A 19,437-nucleotide genomic window follows, 5' to 3' on the forward strand; every position below is an offset into this window, starting at 1 on the left:
GTTTCGTAATTTCTCATGGGTGCTCCGTTTGAACCTTTGCACTCTTGTCCTTTGAGATTACTGTCCTTCAAGTCTGTGTTCTTGGTTGTGGTTACTTCTGCTCGCAGAGTGAGTGAATTGCAGGCACTTTCATCTAAGCCACCCTTTACTGTGTTTCACAAGGACAGGGTTGTACTGAGAGTACGTCCCTCTTTTCCACCTAAGGTAGTATCTGAATATCATTATAGTCAAAAGGTGGTTCTTCCATCTTTCTACCCTCCTCCTCATCCTGGTAAGGAAGAGGAGCGACTCCATTGGTTGGATCCTAGGAGAGCGCTGAGCTTTTACATTTCTAGGATGTCCAGGGTCAGAGTGGGCGATCAACTCTTTGTTGGATATGCTGGACACCGATTGAGCCAGGTTGTTACCAAACAGACCTTGTCCAGGTGGATTATCCTCACCATTACGGAGTGTTATTGATTGGCGTGTAAGGACCCTCATGAAGGGTTGAGAACTCATTCCACTAGGGGCATTGCTACTTCCACCGCCCTCCAACGGGGGTGTTCCTATTAGGAATATTTGAGATGCCGCTACATGAGCTTCCATCCACAACTTTGTAAAACATTATTCCATGGATACAATCCATGGTCAGGATATGGCCTTTGGGAAGGTGGTTCTGTATTCCGCAATCTAATTGGGTACTCTAAATTCTTTTCCCTCCTCCATTTACTGGTACTGCTTTGGGAGTCTGTCAAAGATGTGGAATACGTTGGAGGACACAATCCATTTGAAGAACAAGTTACTTACAAACTGGTAACGTTCTTTCGACTGGATGTTCCTCCAACGTATTCGACATCGCCCTCCCAGTCTGCCCCTCAGGAGAATTTCCTATGCGATTGCAGCTTCCATTTCCGCAAGGCTAAATGCAGTCAAGCAGGCATGAGACTGGTGCCACACGTACTGAGGGAAAAAACTTAAACTGGGGCTACAGGTGCCATGCGTCCTATTTATAACATCCTGTGATGTCGCCCTCGATGGAGGCCTTCGAGGGAGATTGACCTGACGCCATTGACGCAGGACGCCCTCTGCCGAAAAAGTTTCCGAAGTGCACAGCTGTGGACATTACATGTCAAAGATGTGGAATACGTTGGAGGAACATCCAGTCAAAAGAATGTTACCAGTTGGTAAGTAACTTGGCTACTTGTATTGGTGGATTTCATTGCTACAGCTCTACAGCTCACATTTACCCCTCTTGAGATGAGCCTGGCTGCTCAGTCACCCTACCAACTTGTGTAGTACAGGTGTATACCAATAGGTGGGTTACCATATACCAAGAGGACAGAGGTTGTGTAGTCTCCCACAGGGTTACTACATCAATTCTTACCTACCAGTGAGAACGTGTGGAAACAGTAGACAGCCAGTCATGTGAGCAGGGAGTGGCAAACAAGCTTTACCATCTAGTAAGACCCATGGCCCAGCCAATGAGAAGGGACGTGGCATGACACACGGATATTCATTTTGATTGTGCCATTGTGCTAAAGGCATTCCAGGCCCAATGCCTTAGAAAAGGTCAGACCATAGAGGATAGGGTTATAATGTCATGGTGCATGCACAAAGTGTCTCACTAGCAGTTGCCTCCATTACTAACCCTTTAATTCTGCACCATTTTAAGAACATCTTTTTAATTTTTTTGAAGGAAATTGTCAATGTTTACATTGTAATGTTGCCCAGGTGTGATCATGGGGCATTTGTTCTGCTTGTTTGTCATGCACATTCAATGACTGTGAAGCCACTCAACACGCTGTCTTTGTTACACATGCACTCACTTTGTAAGTTTAGTTTTGGTTGCCTCTTCCTCGGCATCTCACTTGCTCCCATACTGTCCTACTGATTACCGTACTGCAGTGCTGATTTCCACCACAATCATTGCATGATTCAAATGTCTTCCCCACTTACTCTGTTGTATGGTAGAATGTTCCTCCCATACCCCATGACTTTCTCTATCCTCCCATTGTACAGGTCTGCTTGCAGATGAAGATATCCTTGTCAACAATGTTGGTCAGCTTTGTTCTGCCAAACTATTTACCTGTTCTGAGACACCACTTTGCTGTGAGTACAAACAAATGACTTGCTTTGCATTGTTACTTGCAGGATGTCATGCAACAGGCCACAAATGCAATTCTAAGAGGAGGGACCATTCAGGCTCCTACAGTATCTGCTAAGACCATTGCTGAACAACTTGCTGAGAAGATTAATGCTAAGCTCAACTACGTGCCTGTCGATAAACAAGATGATGATAAACAGGATGGTGCTCAGAATGAATCATTTAAGAGATATGAGGAGGAATTGGAGATTAATGACTTTCCACAGGCAAGTAACGGTTTTATCATTTTACACCTAAAAGAAAATGAAAGGTGTATATGTAGTTTCTTGTTTATTTTTATTGATTGGAAATGTAATTTATAAAATGTGCTTATAGGTTTTACTGCTGTTTGGCTCTAAAAGGAAAAATATTTCCTGTTGCACTTCTCCATGGAGGTGGTGATCCCAAAGGAAGTTGGGTTACCAGATTTCATCAACAGAGAATGGTAGACAAATTGTCCACATCCTAATTTTACAAAGTAGATGAGTATATCTCACCTCTTCAGTAAGATGGATTTGAGGTAGCCTGACGATATCACCTGTAAATTGAAGAAGACACTGGCCCTTGAAGCTTCAACCCCCACAGGGTCAAGCAGTTAATAAATCAACCTGAGGTAACCTAAAAAGAAACAATCCCTAATCCGAGTTCTATGAACAAATAATGTATTTGCTATACTTCCTGCGATGGGCTACTGATTTTTGGCAATATGCTGCTGGATCTAGAGGGCCCTACTGTTAAGGTGTTGCACTGAGATGCCAGAGGAAAATGTTTCCTGAGAAACCCAGCACAAACCTGCAAGTGAATGGACAAGCTATTGGCCTAAAGCAAAGGCAAAAATATAAACGTAGTGTTTTTATGCCCATTCAGTGATAACTAGGCAGGCCAAATAGTTTGTTTCAAATGAATTTCATAGTAAAAATGCTCTTCGGGCAATGGGGTTTTCTACATCACTGATCACTTTGACTCTTATCGCCCTCAACTTTTACTTCTTGGTATCGCAGAAACCTGGTTCTCCAGCATGGGGTCTGACATGGATTCACATGCTCATGCTCATGAATATTCCCCGTCGTCAGGCTGGGAATCCTCGGTAAAGAAAAAATCAGTTTTGTTTCTGATCTTTCTTAGTAACCAATCACTGGTCTCTGGGTCATACTGCCCCTAGCCAATGACTGCCCTCTCCCTAAGCCCTGCCCCTGGCAGCCATCCTCAGATTTTTACCGCACGTTCAAGTGTTGGGAGTCCTCGTGCTATAGCTCTCGAGCTTTTACTGCGGGGGCCCAACAGAAGGCAAAGCACCGTGAGTCTGCGGGCACCGGGAGCGCCGAACGATCGGGCTCCTCGGCTGCCAGGCAGGGCACACCTTCACCGACGCCATCAACCATGAGCCAACGCTCTGGCTCAGGGAAGAGAAAATCCGAGAACCCGGCTAAACTTCTGGAGAGGCCCCAGTCGATCTCGAAGGATCAGGCCAAAGGGGAGCAAGGCGGTGACCCTCCCACTAAGGTGAAGGCCTCAAGCACACCCAAGGTGGTGATGGCCTTGATCCCAGCCAAGGCCTCGATTGAGGGAGTCGCTGCGGCACTGGCAGAAGTCTGTGGAGGCTATCCCAGTGGAGGCGACCTCTGGCCCAGAGTTTCCCTGCCTCCTCGGAGGGAATCCTTTTTTAAGTCCGTCAAGAAGACCACTGTGAAAACCCCAGTGGAAAAAGAGGGAGGGGCGTTAGCCGTGTCGGACACGGACACAACCTCCGAGGAGGAACTGACCGAGAATTTGGAAGAGGCCCGGCCCCACGGGAGGGATCCCGACGAGGGGGACGACGAGAGCGAGGGTGGCGACGATGAGGTTCCTGGGGAGGAGGAACAACCGTCGCTCCCGGCACGCCCGTCAGAACCCGAACCACAAGACAACTCGGCGGCCATTTTGACGGCAATCCAAGCCTTATGCACAGAGATAAGGACGAGACTGCCCCTACCCCCGACGGACGACCCAGCTGAACCAGGTCTGTCGGGAAGCCCTCCAAACAAGAAGAGGAGAATTCATCCGACTCCCCTTAGGCCCTCACAGCCTTCTCAGCCTTTGTCGCCCTCCCCGGTCCCGAGGGATGACACGGGAACGGACACGGACACGCCAGGGACGGATGATGATGGCGGCAACGACGGGACTGACCTCCCGTCTTCGATTCCTCGGGCGTCTCCTCCCGACGAAATTGGCTCCTTCCATGCCATGATTGCCAGGGCATCTGAGCTTTTTCAGCTCTGCCCCGAAGAAAAGGAGGAGGAAGGCTTCCTCTACCAACGGCATGAGGCCAGGAGGAAGCCGGTCCCCGCGGTACCGTTGCTGGATGACATCTGGGACGAGGGACTTGCTCTCCTGAAGAACCCGTCCGCGACGCCTGCCAAAAGGGACCGGTACGAGAAGTAGCACCGGGTCCCCGACGGTGCCCCTTTGTGCCTTAGGGCACAACCGACCCCAGATTCGGTCGTCTCGGCAGCGGCCAAAAAGCAAGTGGGGGGGGGGGCTTCGGCTTCAACTTCCCCACCGGATGGCGAGGGAAAGAAACTAGATGCCATGGGATGACGAGTTATCCGGTCGGCGGCGGCGACGACGATTAAGGCGGCCAACACCCTAGCTATTGTGGCCCGCTATGACAGGGAGTTGTGGTACAAGATCGCCCCCCCCCCTGTTGGACTTCCTCTCGGACGACAAGAGGGCAGAGGCCCTAGCGATCCTACAGGAAAGTGAGGTGGCGTCGCACCACGCCATAACTGTGGCCACGGACATTGCCGACACCGGTTTCCGCCAGATGGGCAACAGCGTTTGCCTTAGACGACGGGGTGGCTCAAGGCGATGGATTTCCGCCAAGACGTGCAAGCCAAGGTTTTGGAAATGCCTTTCGACGGGAACAATCTGTTCGGAAAGACAGTGGATGAGTCACTGCAGGCCATCAAGACCGACACAGAGACGGCTCGGGCTTTGGGAGTTCTGCAGCAACGGCGGCCGCCCTTTTGGAACTCTGGAGGCAAGCAAGGTGCCTCCAAAGGATTCGGTGGCGGCTCCTCGACCTCTTGTCAGGCGGCCCGCTCTTCGTCGCAAGAAGCCTACATGGGACGAGGCAAGTCAGGTGGATCTCGCCGTCGTCGCCAGGGAGGCCAAGGTGGCAAGACTGAACCGGCCGTTGCGTTGGGCCCCCACCGAAGCACCCCGGTGGAAGGCCGGCTGACAAAGTTCATCAGCGTGTGGGAGTCCATCTCCACCGACCGTTGGGTGCTGGATGCCCTGGCCCATGGGCACACTCTGAAATTTCTAAAGAAGTGCCCCCGAATTCCTCCTGTGGCCAGGAAGAAAAATCACGTCCCTCAACTGCTGTTAGAGGTAAGTGCGATGCTCAAGAAAGGAGCCATCGAGCTCGTCCCAAAGAGACTCAGGGGCTCCGGAATATACTCAAGATACTTCCTCGTCAGAAAGAAGACGGGAGGTTGGCGTCCCATCCTGGACTTGCGTCAACTAAACAAATGCATCAAGGCACAGAAGTTCCGGATGGTCACCCTCCAGCACGTGCTGGGCCAGCTGGAGGAAGGCGACTTCCTATCCTCGTTGGATTTGGAGGATGCGTACTTTCACATCCCCATCCTAAAAGGACACCGAAAGTTTCTCAGGTTCGTAGTCCAAGCTACCAGTTCAAGGCCCTCCCATTCGGATTGAAGTCGGCGCCCAGGGTGTTCACCAAGTGCCTAGCACCAGTGGCGGTGTGGCTGCGTCTGCAGGGGATCCACGTCTACCCCTACCTGGACGACTGGCTCATCCGAGCAGGGACAAGGGAACTCGCCGTCGAACACAAAGCAAAGACCGTCCGGCTGCTCACGGACCTGGGATTCTCCATAAACTTCCCCAAATCCCACCTGGTTCCGTCGCAGGTCGCGCTGTTTCTGGGAGCCAAGCTCGATACAGTAGCGCAGTTGGCCTCGCCGTCGGAGGAAAGAAGGCAGGCCACCCTGGGCAAGGTACAGCGTCTGCTGGCCACGGACGTGGCCAGAGTGAGGTCCATCAAGTCCCTTCTCGGGATGATGTCCTCTTGCATCTATCTGGTGCGCCTGTGCAGGCTTCGGATGTGTCCTCTGCAGGAGTTCCTAGACGCCCGTTGGATGCAAGTGACGGGCAGCTTCGAGGACAGGATCCCGCTCAACGAAGTATTCCGCCAAGCAATTCGATGGTGGAGCACCCGCGCACATCTCGCAGCGGGCACAGACTTTCAGACCCCAGCATACCAGGTGACGACCGATACCTCCCTGGAGGGGTGGGGAGCGCACACCGGAGATCTTTCACGCAAGAGGCCTGTGGCTCCCGGAGGAGAGGCCGCTCCACATCAACATACCGGAGCTCCGAGCAGTGTTCTGGGCCCTCAAATCATTCCTCCCATCCCTGAAGGGCAAGGTGGTGAGGATCCTCACCGACAACACCACCAGGATGTTCTACATCCGGAAGCAGGGAGGAACCAGATCCCCAGCCCTGTCCAAGGAAGCCCAGGATCTGTGGCACTGGGCCATTGCCCAGGGGATATTTCTGGTACCTTTTCATATAGCAGGGATAAAAAACACCATCGCCGACTCACTCAGCAGGGAGCTGCGCTCGTGCCATGAGTGGGAACTACGCCAGGATCAAGTGGATCAACTCTTCCGGCGATGGGGCAAACCCCAAATCGACCTGTTTTCGACAGCGACAAACTCCAAGTGCCAGAGGTTCGCCAGCAGGTTCCCCCAGCTGAGGAGCATGGGCGATGCTTGCTCGTTCCCCTGGGACGGCCTGTTCCTCTGTGCGTTTCCCGCCGTTGCCGTTGCTGCTCAGGCTCATCAACCAACTCAAGAGTTCCCGTTGCAGGATGATCCTCGTCGCACCGAGTTGGCCGAGACCGATCTGGTTCCCAGACCTTCTGGACTTGTCAGCGTCCCCACCAGTCAAACTGTCGACGGACGCAGATCTTCTCTCCAGAGAAGGTGGCGCCATTCTTCATCACGACCTGGAGTCGCTGAACTTGCAGGCCTGGCTCCTGCAGCACTAGAGTTTGGAGGGTACGATATCCCGGCTGACTGCAGAGAGGTTCTTGCAAAGGCCAGGGTGTCCTCAACTCTCAAGTGCTACAGACACACGTGAAGAGGTTCTCTGTCTGGTGCCGTGCACAGAAGATGAACCCTCTACGGATTACAGCCCCTCAAGTGCTACCGTACTTACTGTCGCTGGCCAAAGCTGGACTAGCTCATGCTTCCATCAAGATACATCTGGCAGCGATTTCCCGATACACCAGAACTGCAGGACGGTCGTCCCTGTGGTCTCATCGCCTGGTGAAGGAGTTTATGAAAGGACTGTTCTGATCGTTCCCGCCGGTGAAGGCTCCAGCCCCGGCGTGGGAGCTCAACGTGGTGCTGACCAGGTTCATGGGCCCGCCATTCGAGCCCTTGCATTCGGCTCCGTTGAAGTTCCTGTCGTGGAAGACAGCGTTCCTTGTGGCCATCACCTCTGCACGAGACGTGGGAGAGATTCAGGCCCTTTCCTGCAAGCCTCCATACTTGACTTTCCACGAGACGAGGGTGGTGCTGAGGACGCACCCCTCCTTCATGCCCAAGGTGCCGTCGGACTTCCATCTCAACAAGCCCTTGGTGTTACCAGTCTTTTTCCCGTTGCCTTCGTCGCTGGCCGAGAAGACTTTGCACTCGCTGGATGTAGCTAGAGCGCTGAAGTTATACGTGGACCGAACGAAGGGTTTTCGGAAAACATCACAGCTGTTGTTGAACTTGGGACCTGTGAACCAAGGGAAGGCTCTCTCGAAGGCTTCCGTTTCCAGATGGCTCTCCGGCTGTATCATGCACTGTCATCGGTTGGCAAACCGACCGTTGCCCGGCCGTCCGAGAGCACATTCGACCAGAGCGATCGCTGGTACCACAGTGTTATTGTCTGGTGTGCCCCTGCTAGACAACTGCAGGGCTGCTACGTGGAGGTCGACGCACACCTTCACGAGATTCTATTGCATCGACAGGGATTCCAGGGAGGAGTCCAGAGTCGGCCAAACAGTGCTGCGCAACCTGTTCGCTTAAGATGAGCCTGGTGAGGAGGTAAGAGATGCTTAATGTTGAGTTTTATGTAATGCTTAATGTTGAGCTTTGCCACCTCCCGTGGTTGTCCATGTGTGTACTGCTATGTATTCTTATATTCATGAGCAGGTGAATCCATGCCAGACCCCATGCTGGAGAAGGAACAAGTAACTGTTGTTCTCCAGCATGGGTCTGGCATGGATTCACATGCGAACCCTCCCTCCTTCCCCTCTGCGGCCCTTCACTTGGTCATACTGCCACTTTACGTGCTACCAAATCTGAGGATGGCTGCCAGGGGCGGGGCTTAGGGAGAGGGCAATCATTGGCTGGGGGGCAGTATGACCCAGAGACCAGTGATTGGTTACTACTAAGAAAGACAGATCAGAAACGAAACTGATACTGATTTTTTCTTTACCGCGGATTCCCAGCCTGACCGGGAATATTCATGAGCATGTGAATCCATGCCAGACCCATGCTGGAGAATAACAGTTACATATAAGTTACTTGTTCCTTATCCCCACGTGACTGTTAAATTGGTGCTCTCTACTGTGATGACTCCAATGGAGTCATCACGGATTCCACGGCGTTCGCCTCCTTCCATGTGACCCGGGGACGGCAGCCGCTACCTGAACCTGACCATGAGGGTGGCTATATGAAGGATGTGGCTTTATTCCCCATTTTCTCATGAGGAAGACACCCTTATTACCCAATACCATAGTGGCCTATTGCTATAATTATATATTATAATTATAGTTATTCATAACGCGCTTAATCCCCAGAGGTTTCTAAGCGCGGACCCGGGGATCAAACCTGTGTTGCTTCGTGCCATCTTGTTTCCAAGGCGAGCGCATTGCCCCTGAGCTATCCTCCTAAGAATTCATCTGTCCCCCCCCTCCTTTATGTTACGTTATCCATTTTAGTACCAAGGTACAGCGCAACTGACACCAAAAGATAACCTGGCGCTAAAAGACTGAACACGCACTATAAAAGGACAAAAGAAGAATTAGAAGAGGATGGTTTTTAAGGCCGTTCTAAACTGCAGATAAGCAACCATAGAGCAAAGTGCATTAGGTAAGGCATTCCACAAAATAGCATCCATAACGGAGAAAGAATGGCCGCCAATTTCTAGTATGGCAGAACTTTGGAGCAACAAGAAGGAAACTATCCTGAGAGCGCAACACACGACTGGGGACATATGGTCGAAACTTCAACTGCAAATACCTAGGCCTGCTGCGTGAAAAGCCCTGTGCACCAAACAGATATTTAAAATACACATGTTTGGCAACCGGCAGCCAGTGCAGCACTTTCAGAACTGGAGACATATGCTGTCTATAGGAGGAACTGGTGGCAAGGCGGGCAGCTGAATTCTGTGAAATTTGAAGGCGATGTAACCGATAATCAGGCTGTGCCAGATAAAGGGAATTGCAACAATCAATCCGACTAAGGACCAAGGCAGAGACCACCAGAGCCCGAAGAGGAAAAGGCATGAACTGCAATACCTTTCTAAGTATCTGCAGTTGGAAATGACTCGCCTGACAAACTGAGCTGATCTGGGAAGACTGTAAAGACTGGAGGGGGTATCTGCACTCCTGCTCACTATATAGCAGAGTCGAAGCACAGAGTTCCCCAACCAAGATTCTCTAAGTAGTAAAACGTGGCGAGCAATCAAGGCATAGCTCTCAGGAGGTGATGCGGGCTGGTTCTTAAGTACAGTGTAGTCCCCAAGCACCAACAAAGGAATGTACACACACTGTTCGTGAAAACATTCTTTATATAAATAAGGTTCAAGGTTATAAACACAATCACAATAACACACCTTGTACTCTGAAAATACTAAAATAGCAAATATATACAGGTCTACGTGGTACAACTCTTAACTATCGATTCCTTTGAAATGCATCAACTGCTAACAGTTCATATGGCATACGAATCAGATTATAAGATGAATCAACGATAGACCAAAGAAAGAATGCAAGTTAAATCAAGCAATGGCAGCACAGTCTCTTGTCTACCTAGAGACAGTTCTGTGTGAGGATCCTCCCACCTGGGCAACCTGTAAACAACGCTTATTGACAAGCCCAGTCCAATTCTGCTCAATATAGTCTCGATCCCTTTCTAAAAGGTTCCACAACCCCAAAGTACCTGGTTTCGTAGAGTTCTTTGAAGAGTAGTCGATGGGCCCTTCTTGAGTGCACTCTCTTTAAGGCTGGAGCCACGGGTAGTCGAAATTTGGTGAAGAAAGAGGTGAACACGGTTGTCCTATGCAGCAGCTTCGGTTCTTGCAGTGCTCGTTGACGATCGGTCAAACGTCCTGCAAGCTGAGGCGTGCGGTGCACCTCGATGACGATAGTTTGTTGCCACAAATAGTTACTGAAGAACTTTGGCCCAGCAAGGGCATCGGGTCGTCAGCATCTGTGTTCTTCGGGTGGCGGAAAACTCACCGGTGAATCCTCCCACGGTCGTCGGCGGCCTTGACTTCCTCAGGCGGGACAAAGCGGTCGTCGGTGATGAGCCAGGGAATCCTTGTTTCTAATGTTCTTAGGCAATGGAGCCATTGTGGTTTCGGCTGACTAGGTTTGTCGTCGATGGTGATGGACTTCGTTGTCTGGGCGCTTTGCTTTGTGATTCCGCTGCGGTCTCCGTCTCCAGTTGGCAGCCTTACGAGGACTGACTTCCCGGGTGCTCCAGCGAGGGTTGCCTGGTGGACGATATTCCCTCGTAGCTCTGGGAGAGGTCTCCTAGCCAGGTCCTCTCTTGAATCAGTTCCTTGACAGTCGTGTAGCTTTCAGATTAGCGAAGGACAGCAGCAACAATTCTTCCAGCTGTCTTCAAGGTTAAGCATCAAGTATCAACTTCAGCTTCTGAACAATTTCCATCAGTGAGAGGTCCTCAGATATACTGTTTGGTCTCTCATTCACTCTGCTGGGTCACACTGGGGCAACCAATCATTCAGAAGGGCATTCATTCATGCAGGCAGGCAGCCAATTAGGCTCACATTGCATTCAGGCCATTCACTTCCCTCCAGTCACCCACAACAAAGAATGTGTATTGGGACAAGTAACCAGCCATTCAGCACTCCACGCTACATTCATACCAGTTTCGGGCAGGGCTGTCTCATTCTTTGTGTCACATACCAGAAACCCATAACAAGAAGTGCATATTGGTCTCACGCTCCATTCGCCCAGGTCCCACCCCACGGGCGTACCCACAACATACAGTCATTGGGAAGGCACCAGCCAGTCTGGCCTGGACTTCCCCACAGTACCATATGTGGAACTTCCACCCAACAGCCAGTCAGGGGGAAGGGACAGAGTCAGGGCTTCCCAGGACTTTGGGAAAAACAAGGTAACGGGCAATAGAAAGCAAGAGGCCACAAGGGCCATCTTGTCTCCTATCAGGAATCAACTGATTACAACGGCTGGGCCTGGGTATCCCGAAATGGAGGATACTCAGAGCACCTGTCAAATTCAGCATGGAGCTGCCACCAGCTCATACCCTGCTCCGTGGGCCACACACAGGTGCCCAATAACATACACTAGGGGTACAGGGTTGTACCCCCCTCCACCCATGGGTGCCATAAGGGTATCCCAAGGGCCTATACATCGAAACAAAAAGAGAAAGATCTGCACCGCCAGGAGTCCCACGTGAACTCCTGCGCGGAAAACAAGACAGCACATACATGATAAAGGACTACACAACAAGGACAGGGAGGCCCTGTCCCTCCAATGCATTTCTAGCATCACCAAGGCCTAGAAAGGGAAGCCAACCGTTTTTACACTACGATTCTTAACAGGGACAGCAGCAGGAAAGGAACCAAATGAAGAAGGCCACCAAGAGTGAGGCCAGGGGCGGCGTGGCCGCAGCAGAGCCAGCAACCATAACCTCAGACTTATCCCCATTCAATTTAAGCCAATTGTCGCTCATCCAGCAACCCACAGCCTGTAGACAGTCTCTCAGCTGAGTGGCATGGGCGAGATAGAGACGGTCCAGCCGAACTAAGATCTGAGTTTCATCAGCATAAGAGTAGCATCTAAAGCCATGGGAGCGGATGAGAGCGAGCATAGGATGGATGTAAATATTGAATAGGGTAATAGAAGGGGCAGAACCCTGAGGAACTCTACACACCCAAGCATTGACAGCCGAAAGAAAGGGCTGCAGCAATAATGCCTGCGAGCGATCAGAAAGAAAAGAATGAAACCATGAAAGAACAGAGCCAGATACCCCAGCAGCTGAAAAACGACTGATCAGGATGGAGTGATTGACAGTATCAAAAGCGGCAGAAATATCCAACAGGATCAATGCCGCCACTCCACCCTGATCAGCAATTAGCGTCAGATCATCAAGCACAGAGACCAAAACAGTATTGGTACAGTGCCCTGGATCAATGGACTTCAATTCCAACAACTTAAGTACTGAGACGAGGAGGAGGAGGAGGAAGAAATTGATAGAGTAGCCGGGCCTAATGAGCGTGCTAGTTGCTGGATGAAAACACCTGTGCACGGGATCTTTAAAAATGGCGACCGAACTACGAAAGGGAGTCCGGGAGAAGACGTGGCATCTCCATTGAAAGTGGACAGAAGCTGGAGGCACGAGCAGGTGTGCGAAAGCTGGAGGCACGAGCAGGTGTGCGAAAGCTGGAGGCACGAGCAGGTGTGCGGAAGCTGGAGGCGTGAGCCGGAGTAGCAGAGTAAAAGAGCTCGCCAAGAGAAAAGGAAAGTAACGTGGTGCGAGCAAGGCATGCCAGGAGAAGCAGTGTTGTCCTTACCGGAAGAGAAACCAGAGAAGTTATGCTGCGTACGCGCGTGCGAGTCTGAAGACGCAATACAGAGTCGGTGAGTCAGCTTGAGCAGAATGGGCACCCTGAGGCGTTTCAGCGGCTGCGCCAAACAGCAATTGAACATTGTGAAGTTACAGAAAATAAAATAAGAATGTTTGTGAATTGAAAAGGGCAGAGTGCCAATCCGAACATCAATAAGAAGGGAATGCAAATGTGGCGATAGCTTAAAAGAACTGTGAATCGAGTAGATCTAGCAAGCTAAGAAAGGTGTATGCTACTTGGATGTAAAGAGAAACTATAATATATAAGAAGTCCTGGCAAGCATACACCAGGCAGTTGAATGTACAACAAGAGACTTCCTGGCAGGGGAGTACACCAGGCAGCTGTGAGTGCAAGAGAAGTCCTGCAGGGGAGTACACCAGGCAGTTGGAATGACATAAAGAGTCCTGGCAGGGGAGTATACCTGGCAAATTGCAAGCCTACAAGGAGTGTTGAGTAGAAACCGTGTTTGATAAACAAAGAAAGAACTTGTGTTAAAGAAGAACTTACAAGGTTGAACAGTTTTTATCTAAGAGGATTGTGGTGGGCCAAGAAAGAGACAAGGAACTGTTAGACCCAGAGACGTTTGTGATGCCAGTGAAGAATCTAGGGAAAGGAAATCACCCTCTGGAATGAAGGTCTTCTCCATTTAAGAACCCTTTTCTTGCAAATACTGGGTTTAAGACAATTCCCTTTTCACTTGATTATTTTGTTTATAGTGCGAGGGTCAGGATAGGACGTTTGGACACAAGGACGGCTTTTGATTCACGACATCCTGACAAAGACAGATACTTCGTTTTTTATTTTAGGTAGGGAAACACCTCTCAGGGCAGGGTCAGAGAGGCATTTCCCCAACCCATTTAAGTTAATGAAAGTCTTTAACCAAGAAATGACAACTTTGTGTCTGACTTTCATTTCTGACCCCTCGCACTACACTGATGCTGCTACCATCTTCCACTTCCCAAACTGTTGGGAAGGGTGGTGGAGTGTTTTTCCTTATCAATAAGGCCCTTATCGGAGCCTCTTCTGACATCACATCTTCCTCATTTAAATATGGCACTATTCAAATCCTTCCTCCTATTTCTATCACTTTTCTGGCTCTCTATCGAACTACTGGTCCTCTCAACTCCTTCACTGATCTGAAACCTCTCCTTGAGTGATTTCCCACTGACATCCCATTGTGATGCAGGAGGACTTTAATGGAGACTTTTCAAAGATTAAGAATTGGTACAGTATATGGTATCCATTAAAAGAAGAAGATGCATACCCCATGAGTAAAGTTAGTTCTAATAGATGAAGTGTCTCCTTTGCAGATTCATCGCCCTCATTCGCCTCAGAATGTTCCTACATTCTTGTGGTGGAATGTACTAAGGAACTATTGGGCTTGTGGCAGGTGGTCATACTTATACCTCGGGGCACCCTCACTTCCATTGGGTGTCATGTAACTACCATGGAGAGTGCATCGGTGTGGATTACACTACCATTCACCAAGTGTGTGTGATTTTTCAAATTTCAGAGGCCCCAGCTTAGTTTCTGGGATTTCTAAAATGTAAGAATCTGCAGTGGGAACGCGGAGAAGATGGCAGTGTGAATGACAAGCCCCTCATAGTGGCACTGTAATTTGAACTCCGTCGTACCCCTGAACACAGAAATTGGATTGCTTTCATGGCAGCAGACTCCTGATGGCCCTGGTTGCCACCAAGGGTGTTTGTTTTTGGATCGGCTATACATGACCACTGAAACAAGGATGATGACCGTGGCACAAGTGGCCATGCCCAAATGGCTTTGGAAGAAGGACTGAGATGTGCAGGACTTGGCAGCTAGGTACCCAGTCACTGAACTGCAGTGGCAGCCTTGGGATTGGCCGTGGTGAGAGGGATCGAGGAGTAGGACAAACCCCAGCAATGCAGAGCAGGCTACGACTCAGTGGAGGTGCTAAATTAGTGAGGCCTGGACGGATGGGTGTTGCTGTGGGTCTAGGGCGACCACCTCCCAGTCATATGGAGGCTGTGCCCAAGCGGCATTCGGAGAGGATGCTGAAGGAGAACCAACGTCATAGTTGAAGAGCGGCTTGTTGATACGGGTAGAGGGAACAACATGCCTTATGTGACCTCAAAGGTGGTGCGCCCCAGACTATATAACCAGAAGCCTTGTGAGACCGCAATGGAGGTTGCCTGGGAAGTTGACGACTGCAGGTTAGGGGGACTTGTGCAGAAGACTCCCTATTAATCACATTGCAGGGGTGCAGATTCTTTTGCCATGGCAGAAGCGATGTAGGGTGTGGTTATAGAGGCTCTCCAGTCTGACATTCATAGCGTTCTATCTGAGATTAAAGCCCTCCGGGCGGAGCTACAGTCATCCACAATAGCACTCAAGGAAAGGCTGGAGAAAGTGGAAGATAGGGTTGAGGCCCTGGAAAGTAACCAGCTTTCCACATAAGTCCTGGAGACCCAGATGGGAACTTTGATTAATGGGTCGGGGCTTGGAGAGCGAGGTTTGGCACAAGTTGGATGATAATGAGAACAGAGAGCGAAGAAAAGTATAAGACTCTGTGGCCTTCCTCAAGCAGCTGGCGAACGTCAGAGGACCTGGAAAAGAGGGTGAGCGCCATGTTTCAGTGATTGCTTGGTGCGGACGATACAAGGATTTTTGTGTTTTGACAGAATACATCAAGGCGCTGGACAAGGGCGTAGAGTGGTTGTAATCAAATGCCATTACTTCAAGGATAAGGAGGAAGTGCTGCGGGATAACTGAACTCCTTAAAGTGGGAGAGTGCCTCGGTTCATTTATACTAGGATTTATCTACATATACCTTTTGGATCAAAGACTTAAAAGCAGGTTGTTGACCTCTTGGTTGCAGTCTGATGGGATTAGGTATCGATGGAGATTTCCTTCTGCTCTATACTTTGAATGTGGAGCGGGAAAATAGGATATAAAAGATGCAGGCCTGGCGGATCAGCTGTTAAAGGACTTGCATGAATCCCATCGGGGGCCCAAAGCCGAAGTATAGTTTCAGAAGAGGGAAAAGTTCAAACAAGTCGGAAAAAGTAACGGGCCATGAAATTCCGGAAATTGAACCTCCCTTCAGCAAAAATAAATGTAGTAACTGCCAGGGAAGAGACGAAGGTTCACTTCTGGGACAACATTGACACTGACCCATGAGTAACGTGGTGGTGGTGAGGGGTGAAGGCAGGGGTTGTAGCATTTCGGGGTTTGTGATGGATCTTTTGGAAAGTTTTTATGGTGAGAAGCGTACTTTAGGGGTGTCTTGCAATTCCCAGTGGCCCGGTCATGACTGGGTGTCGCAATGGTTGTGGGTTCTTGGGGTCCACGCTCTTGCGTTTTGTTTTTGGTATGTGCAGGATGGGTACCCAGATGGGGTTAGGGGACTGGGGTTAGGGGACTGGGGTGGGGGGAGGTGGGGGGTTATTTTTGTAGGTTTGAGTCCTGCTGGTTGGTAAGCAAGTGTAGATATGCGCAAGGCACATTGGATATGGTTTGATTATTTCAGATTATGACTGAGATCCGTATTGCTATGTAGAATGTGAAGGGATTAAATTCACAGCATTCAACATGGCCAACATTATACTTGCCAAACAAGTGCCTCACCAGCCCGCAATGACTGCGATTGTCCAGCCTATACCACTTGAGACCAATCAGGGAACTGGCAGGCTAAGCCAGCCCCCCATACGAAGGCACCTCTCCCTTCAACTACTCTCTCAAGGACTCTCACTGACTTGGTCCCCTGCATGCTCTACTTCAATTGCCCTGGTAAGCAATGTGGCTTGCATTGGTCCACCCTTCGTCCTTGAAGACTGACTGCTCACTTTTTGCCTGCTGCTTTTCCTTCCTACCTACCTAATCTATAACCTCTACACAAACTGTACTATGCATCGTGATGTGCCTCGTACTGATTGCTTCTCTACTGCATTCTTAATTCCCTGTTTAAAAAGAAAAAGAAAACCAATTCTTTAAAACTCTTTCCAACTGTGCATCCACTATTTTGTACTGCTTTTGAGTGCTTTCTGGCAAAATTCAAACCTAGGTGTGCTTCCAACTGTGCATCCATCATTTTGTAGTGCTTTTGAGTGCCTTCTGGCAAATATCGAACCTGTGTGCTTTCCAATCTGTTATTGATCTGTTAAGCTGGGCAGTTCCAGCGTGCTCACTGATGTCTGTCTGCTTGGCTGCCGGGTGAGATTCTATTTTTGCATTGCGCTTCTGACCCTCTCACCTGCTATCCTCTGTTTCCTCCCCCCCCTCCTACCGTCTCAGCCCCCATGGTGCTCTCTGACTCCCCTATCTTCTCTAACTGCTTTTCCAGCTCCTATCCTCCCTCTCTCACGAAGTCTGGAAGGAAGAAACTTAAGAAGGCACTCCTGAGATCCAGCCCTGGCCTGCCCATCGCAGACACCTACATGAATGCCTCCTCTAGACAGACGATCACTGACATTCTTTGCTGTTCCTTCTTCTAACATATGAACCTCCCCACCCCCCATATGGTCTCTGTCCTCTCTCCTTTCTCTTCCTCACCCATTACTAGCGGCACCAGATGGGAAGTGCTCTTGGCTCACTTTGCATCTTACGAATGCACCATTAATGTCTATCATAATAGCACTACCTTGGCCCAGGGCTCAGCCCAACCACCTCCTCCTTGACAGGCGTCCCATCTCTCTTCAGCTTTCCCCCCTCTCCTTACACCCAGAATTCGCTCATCCCACCTCTACCCCCAGTGGTGGCATCCCCCCCGCACCTCACCACGCAAATCATTTAAAGGGGCAACCAGTTTCACTTAACTACTCTCAATTCTCGCTCTATCAAACACTGCTCTGACATATGTCACCTCCTTGAAGACCTTGACGTCCTTGCTCTCACTGAGATGTGGTTCACGGCCAACTCCGTCACTGCTTTGGACACTCTTCTTCCTGAGGGATTCAAGACCTGTCCAATCCCAGGCCGTCCCAGTCTGATGGGGGAGTGGGTCTGACCGTCCATGAGTGGGTTCCAGCTTCTATCATCCTCACTGTAACCTATTCATCATTTGAAAGCCTAGTCTGCAGGCTCTCTGTCTTGCCTACTTTCTGTCTTACTCTTGCTACCATCTACATGTGCCCCGGACCAACCTCCCTCTTCTCTCAGAATGGGCCGACCTGTCTTCCTCTCTTCTTGCCTCCTCCTCCAAACCTATCTTCCTTGGGGACTTTAACATCCATCTCGACTCTACTGATGTGGCCACTGTTCTCTTTCGAAAACTTTCAACACTTTTTCTCACTATTCTTCCCTCTGGCCTAACCCACTCTTCCGACCACACCTTGGATGCTGTCATCTCAACTGACATTCCTCTTACTACCCCACACTCCTGGTTTGACCACTCTCTCATCTCTTCCCACATTGACCTCTCTGTCCCCTAATGCCTCCACCTGCACTGTCAGTCTCCTTCTCAGTCATTCGACCGATGAAGCGTGTCAGTCACTGCATTTGCCTCTTTCTTCATCCCTTCTCCTCCCTCTTCATTTGACTCGCCTTCTGACTCTGTTCTAGCTAACCTCCATCATTCTATCTCTTAACTCCCTGGACATCCTTGCCCCCGTCATGAGGTTCTGCATGAAGCCTGCCTCCAAGTGCAACTCTTGATATGACTCCGACTTGGCTGCTTTGAAACGCAAGTGCAAAGCTGCAGAGTGGAGATTGCAGGCATATAGCTTATCCTCTGACAAACTGGCCTGCCGCCTGCGCCAAAGGCAATACTGTCTCGTCATCTACTCCAAGAAGAGGGCTCATGTCCAAGCATGCATTTCTGGAGCCACCAATAGCACACCTGAATGCTTTAAAATCTGCAAGGAACTCACCAATCCTACTGCTGTCTCCCCCTCCCTCCCAGGCCCGTCTGCACTCCACTGACCGTCCACTTCGCCTCCAAAACTCTGGACATCCTGTCCTCTTTCATCTGCTCACTCCTCCCCTGTCCCCCTGACTCCTTCGCTTGCCTACCTTGTCCCCCTCACCCACCTCCCCTTACTCTCCTCCTATCCCATGGCACCTGAGGAGATCTCTATAGTTGTCCACTCTATGAAACCCTCCTCTAAACAAGTGCTTACCTGCTCCTCCCGAACCATAAAGGACAACTTCGCCTCTCTCGCCCCAGCCTTGGCTGACCTCTGCAATTAACCTTTTGCCACTGGCTGTGTCCCACAACCCCTTAAGCACTCTCTTCTAAAAAAAAAAAGCCATCTGCTGACCCTTTTTGCCCGGCTAACTAGTGCCCTATCTCCATCACCCCTTTCTCATGGAGAAGCTGGACATCCCCCAATTGACCCTCCACACTGAAATGGCTGGCTGCCTCCATGACCACCAGTCTGGTTTCAGGGCATCCAGTTGCACAGAAACTGCTCTCCTGAACACCTGTGATGACCTGC

General features: G+C 50.3%; 1 protein-coding gene across 3 annotated transcripts in view; it reads left to right on the top strand.

Annotated features, from left to right (window-relative positions):
* Nucleotides 1-19,437, top strand: part of DDX46 (DEAD-box helicase 46) — a 1,330,317-nt gene that overhangs the window by 1,190,609 nt on the left and 120,271 nt on the right. For all 3 annotated transcript variants that reach the window (XM_069652574.1, XM_069652572.1, XM_069652573.1), the window contains exon 20: nucleotides 2,131-2,349. In XM_069652574.1, coding sequence (XP_069508675.1) covers nucleotides 2,131-2,349 — 219 coding nt within the window. The remainder of the gene's footprint in view (nucleotides 1-2,130; nucleotides 2,350-19,437) is intronic.

This window comes from Ambystoma mexicanum, chromosome 3p (genome assembly GCF_040938575.1).
Source record: "Ambystoma mexicanum isolate Mex_15411 chromosome 3p, UKY_AmexF1_1, whole genome shotgun sequence".
Classification (NCBI taxonomy): Eukaryota; Metazoa; Chordata; class Amphibia; order Caudata; family Ambystomatidae; genus Ambystoma; species Ambystoma mexicanum.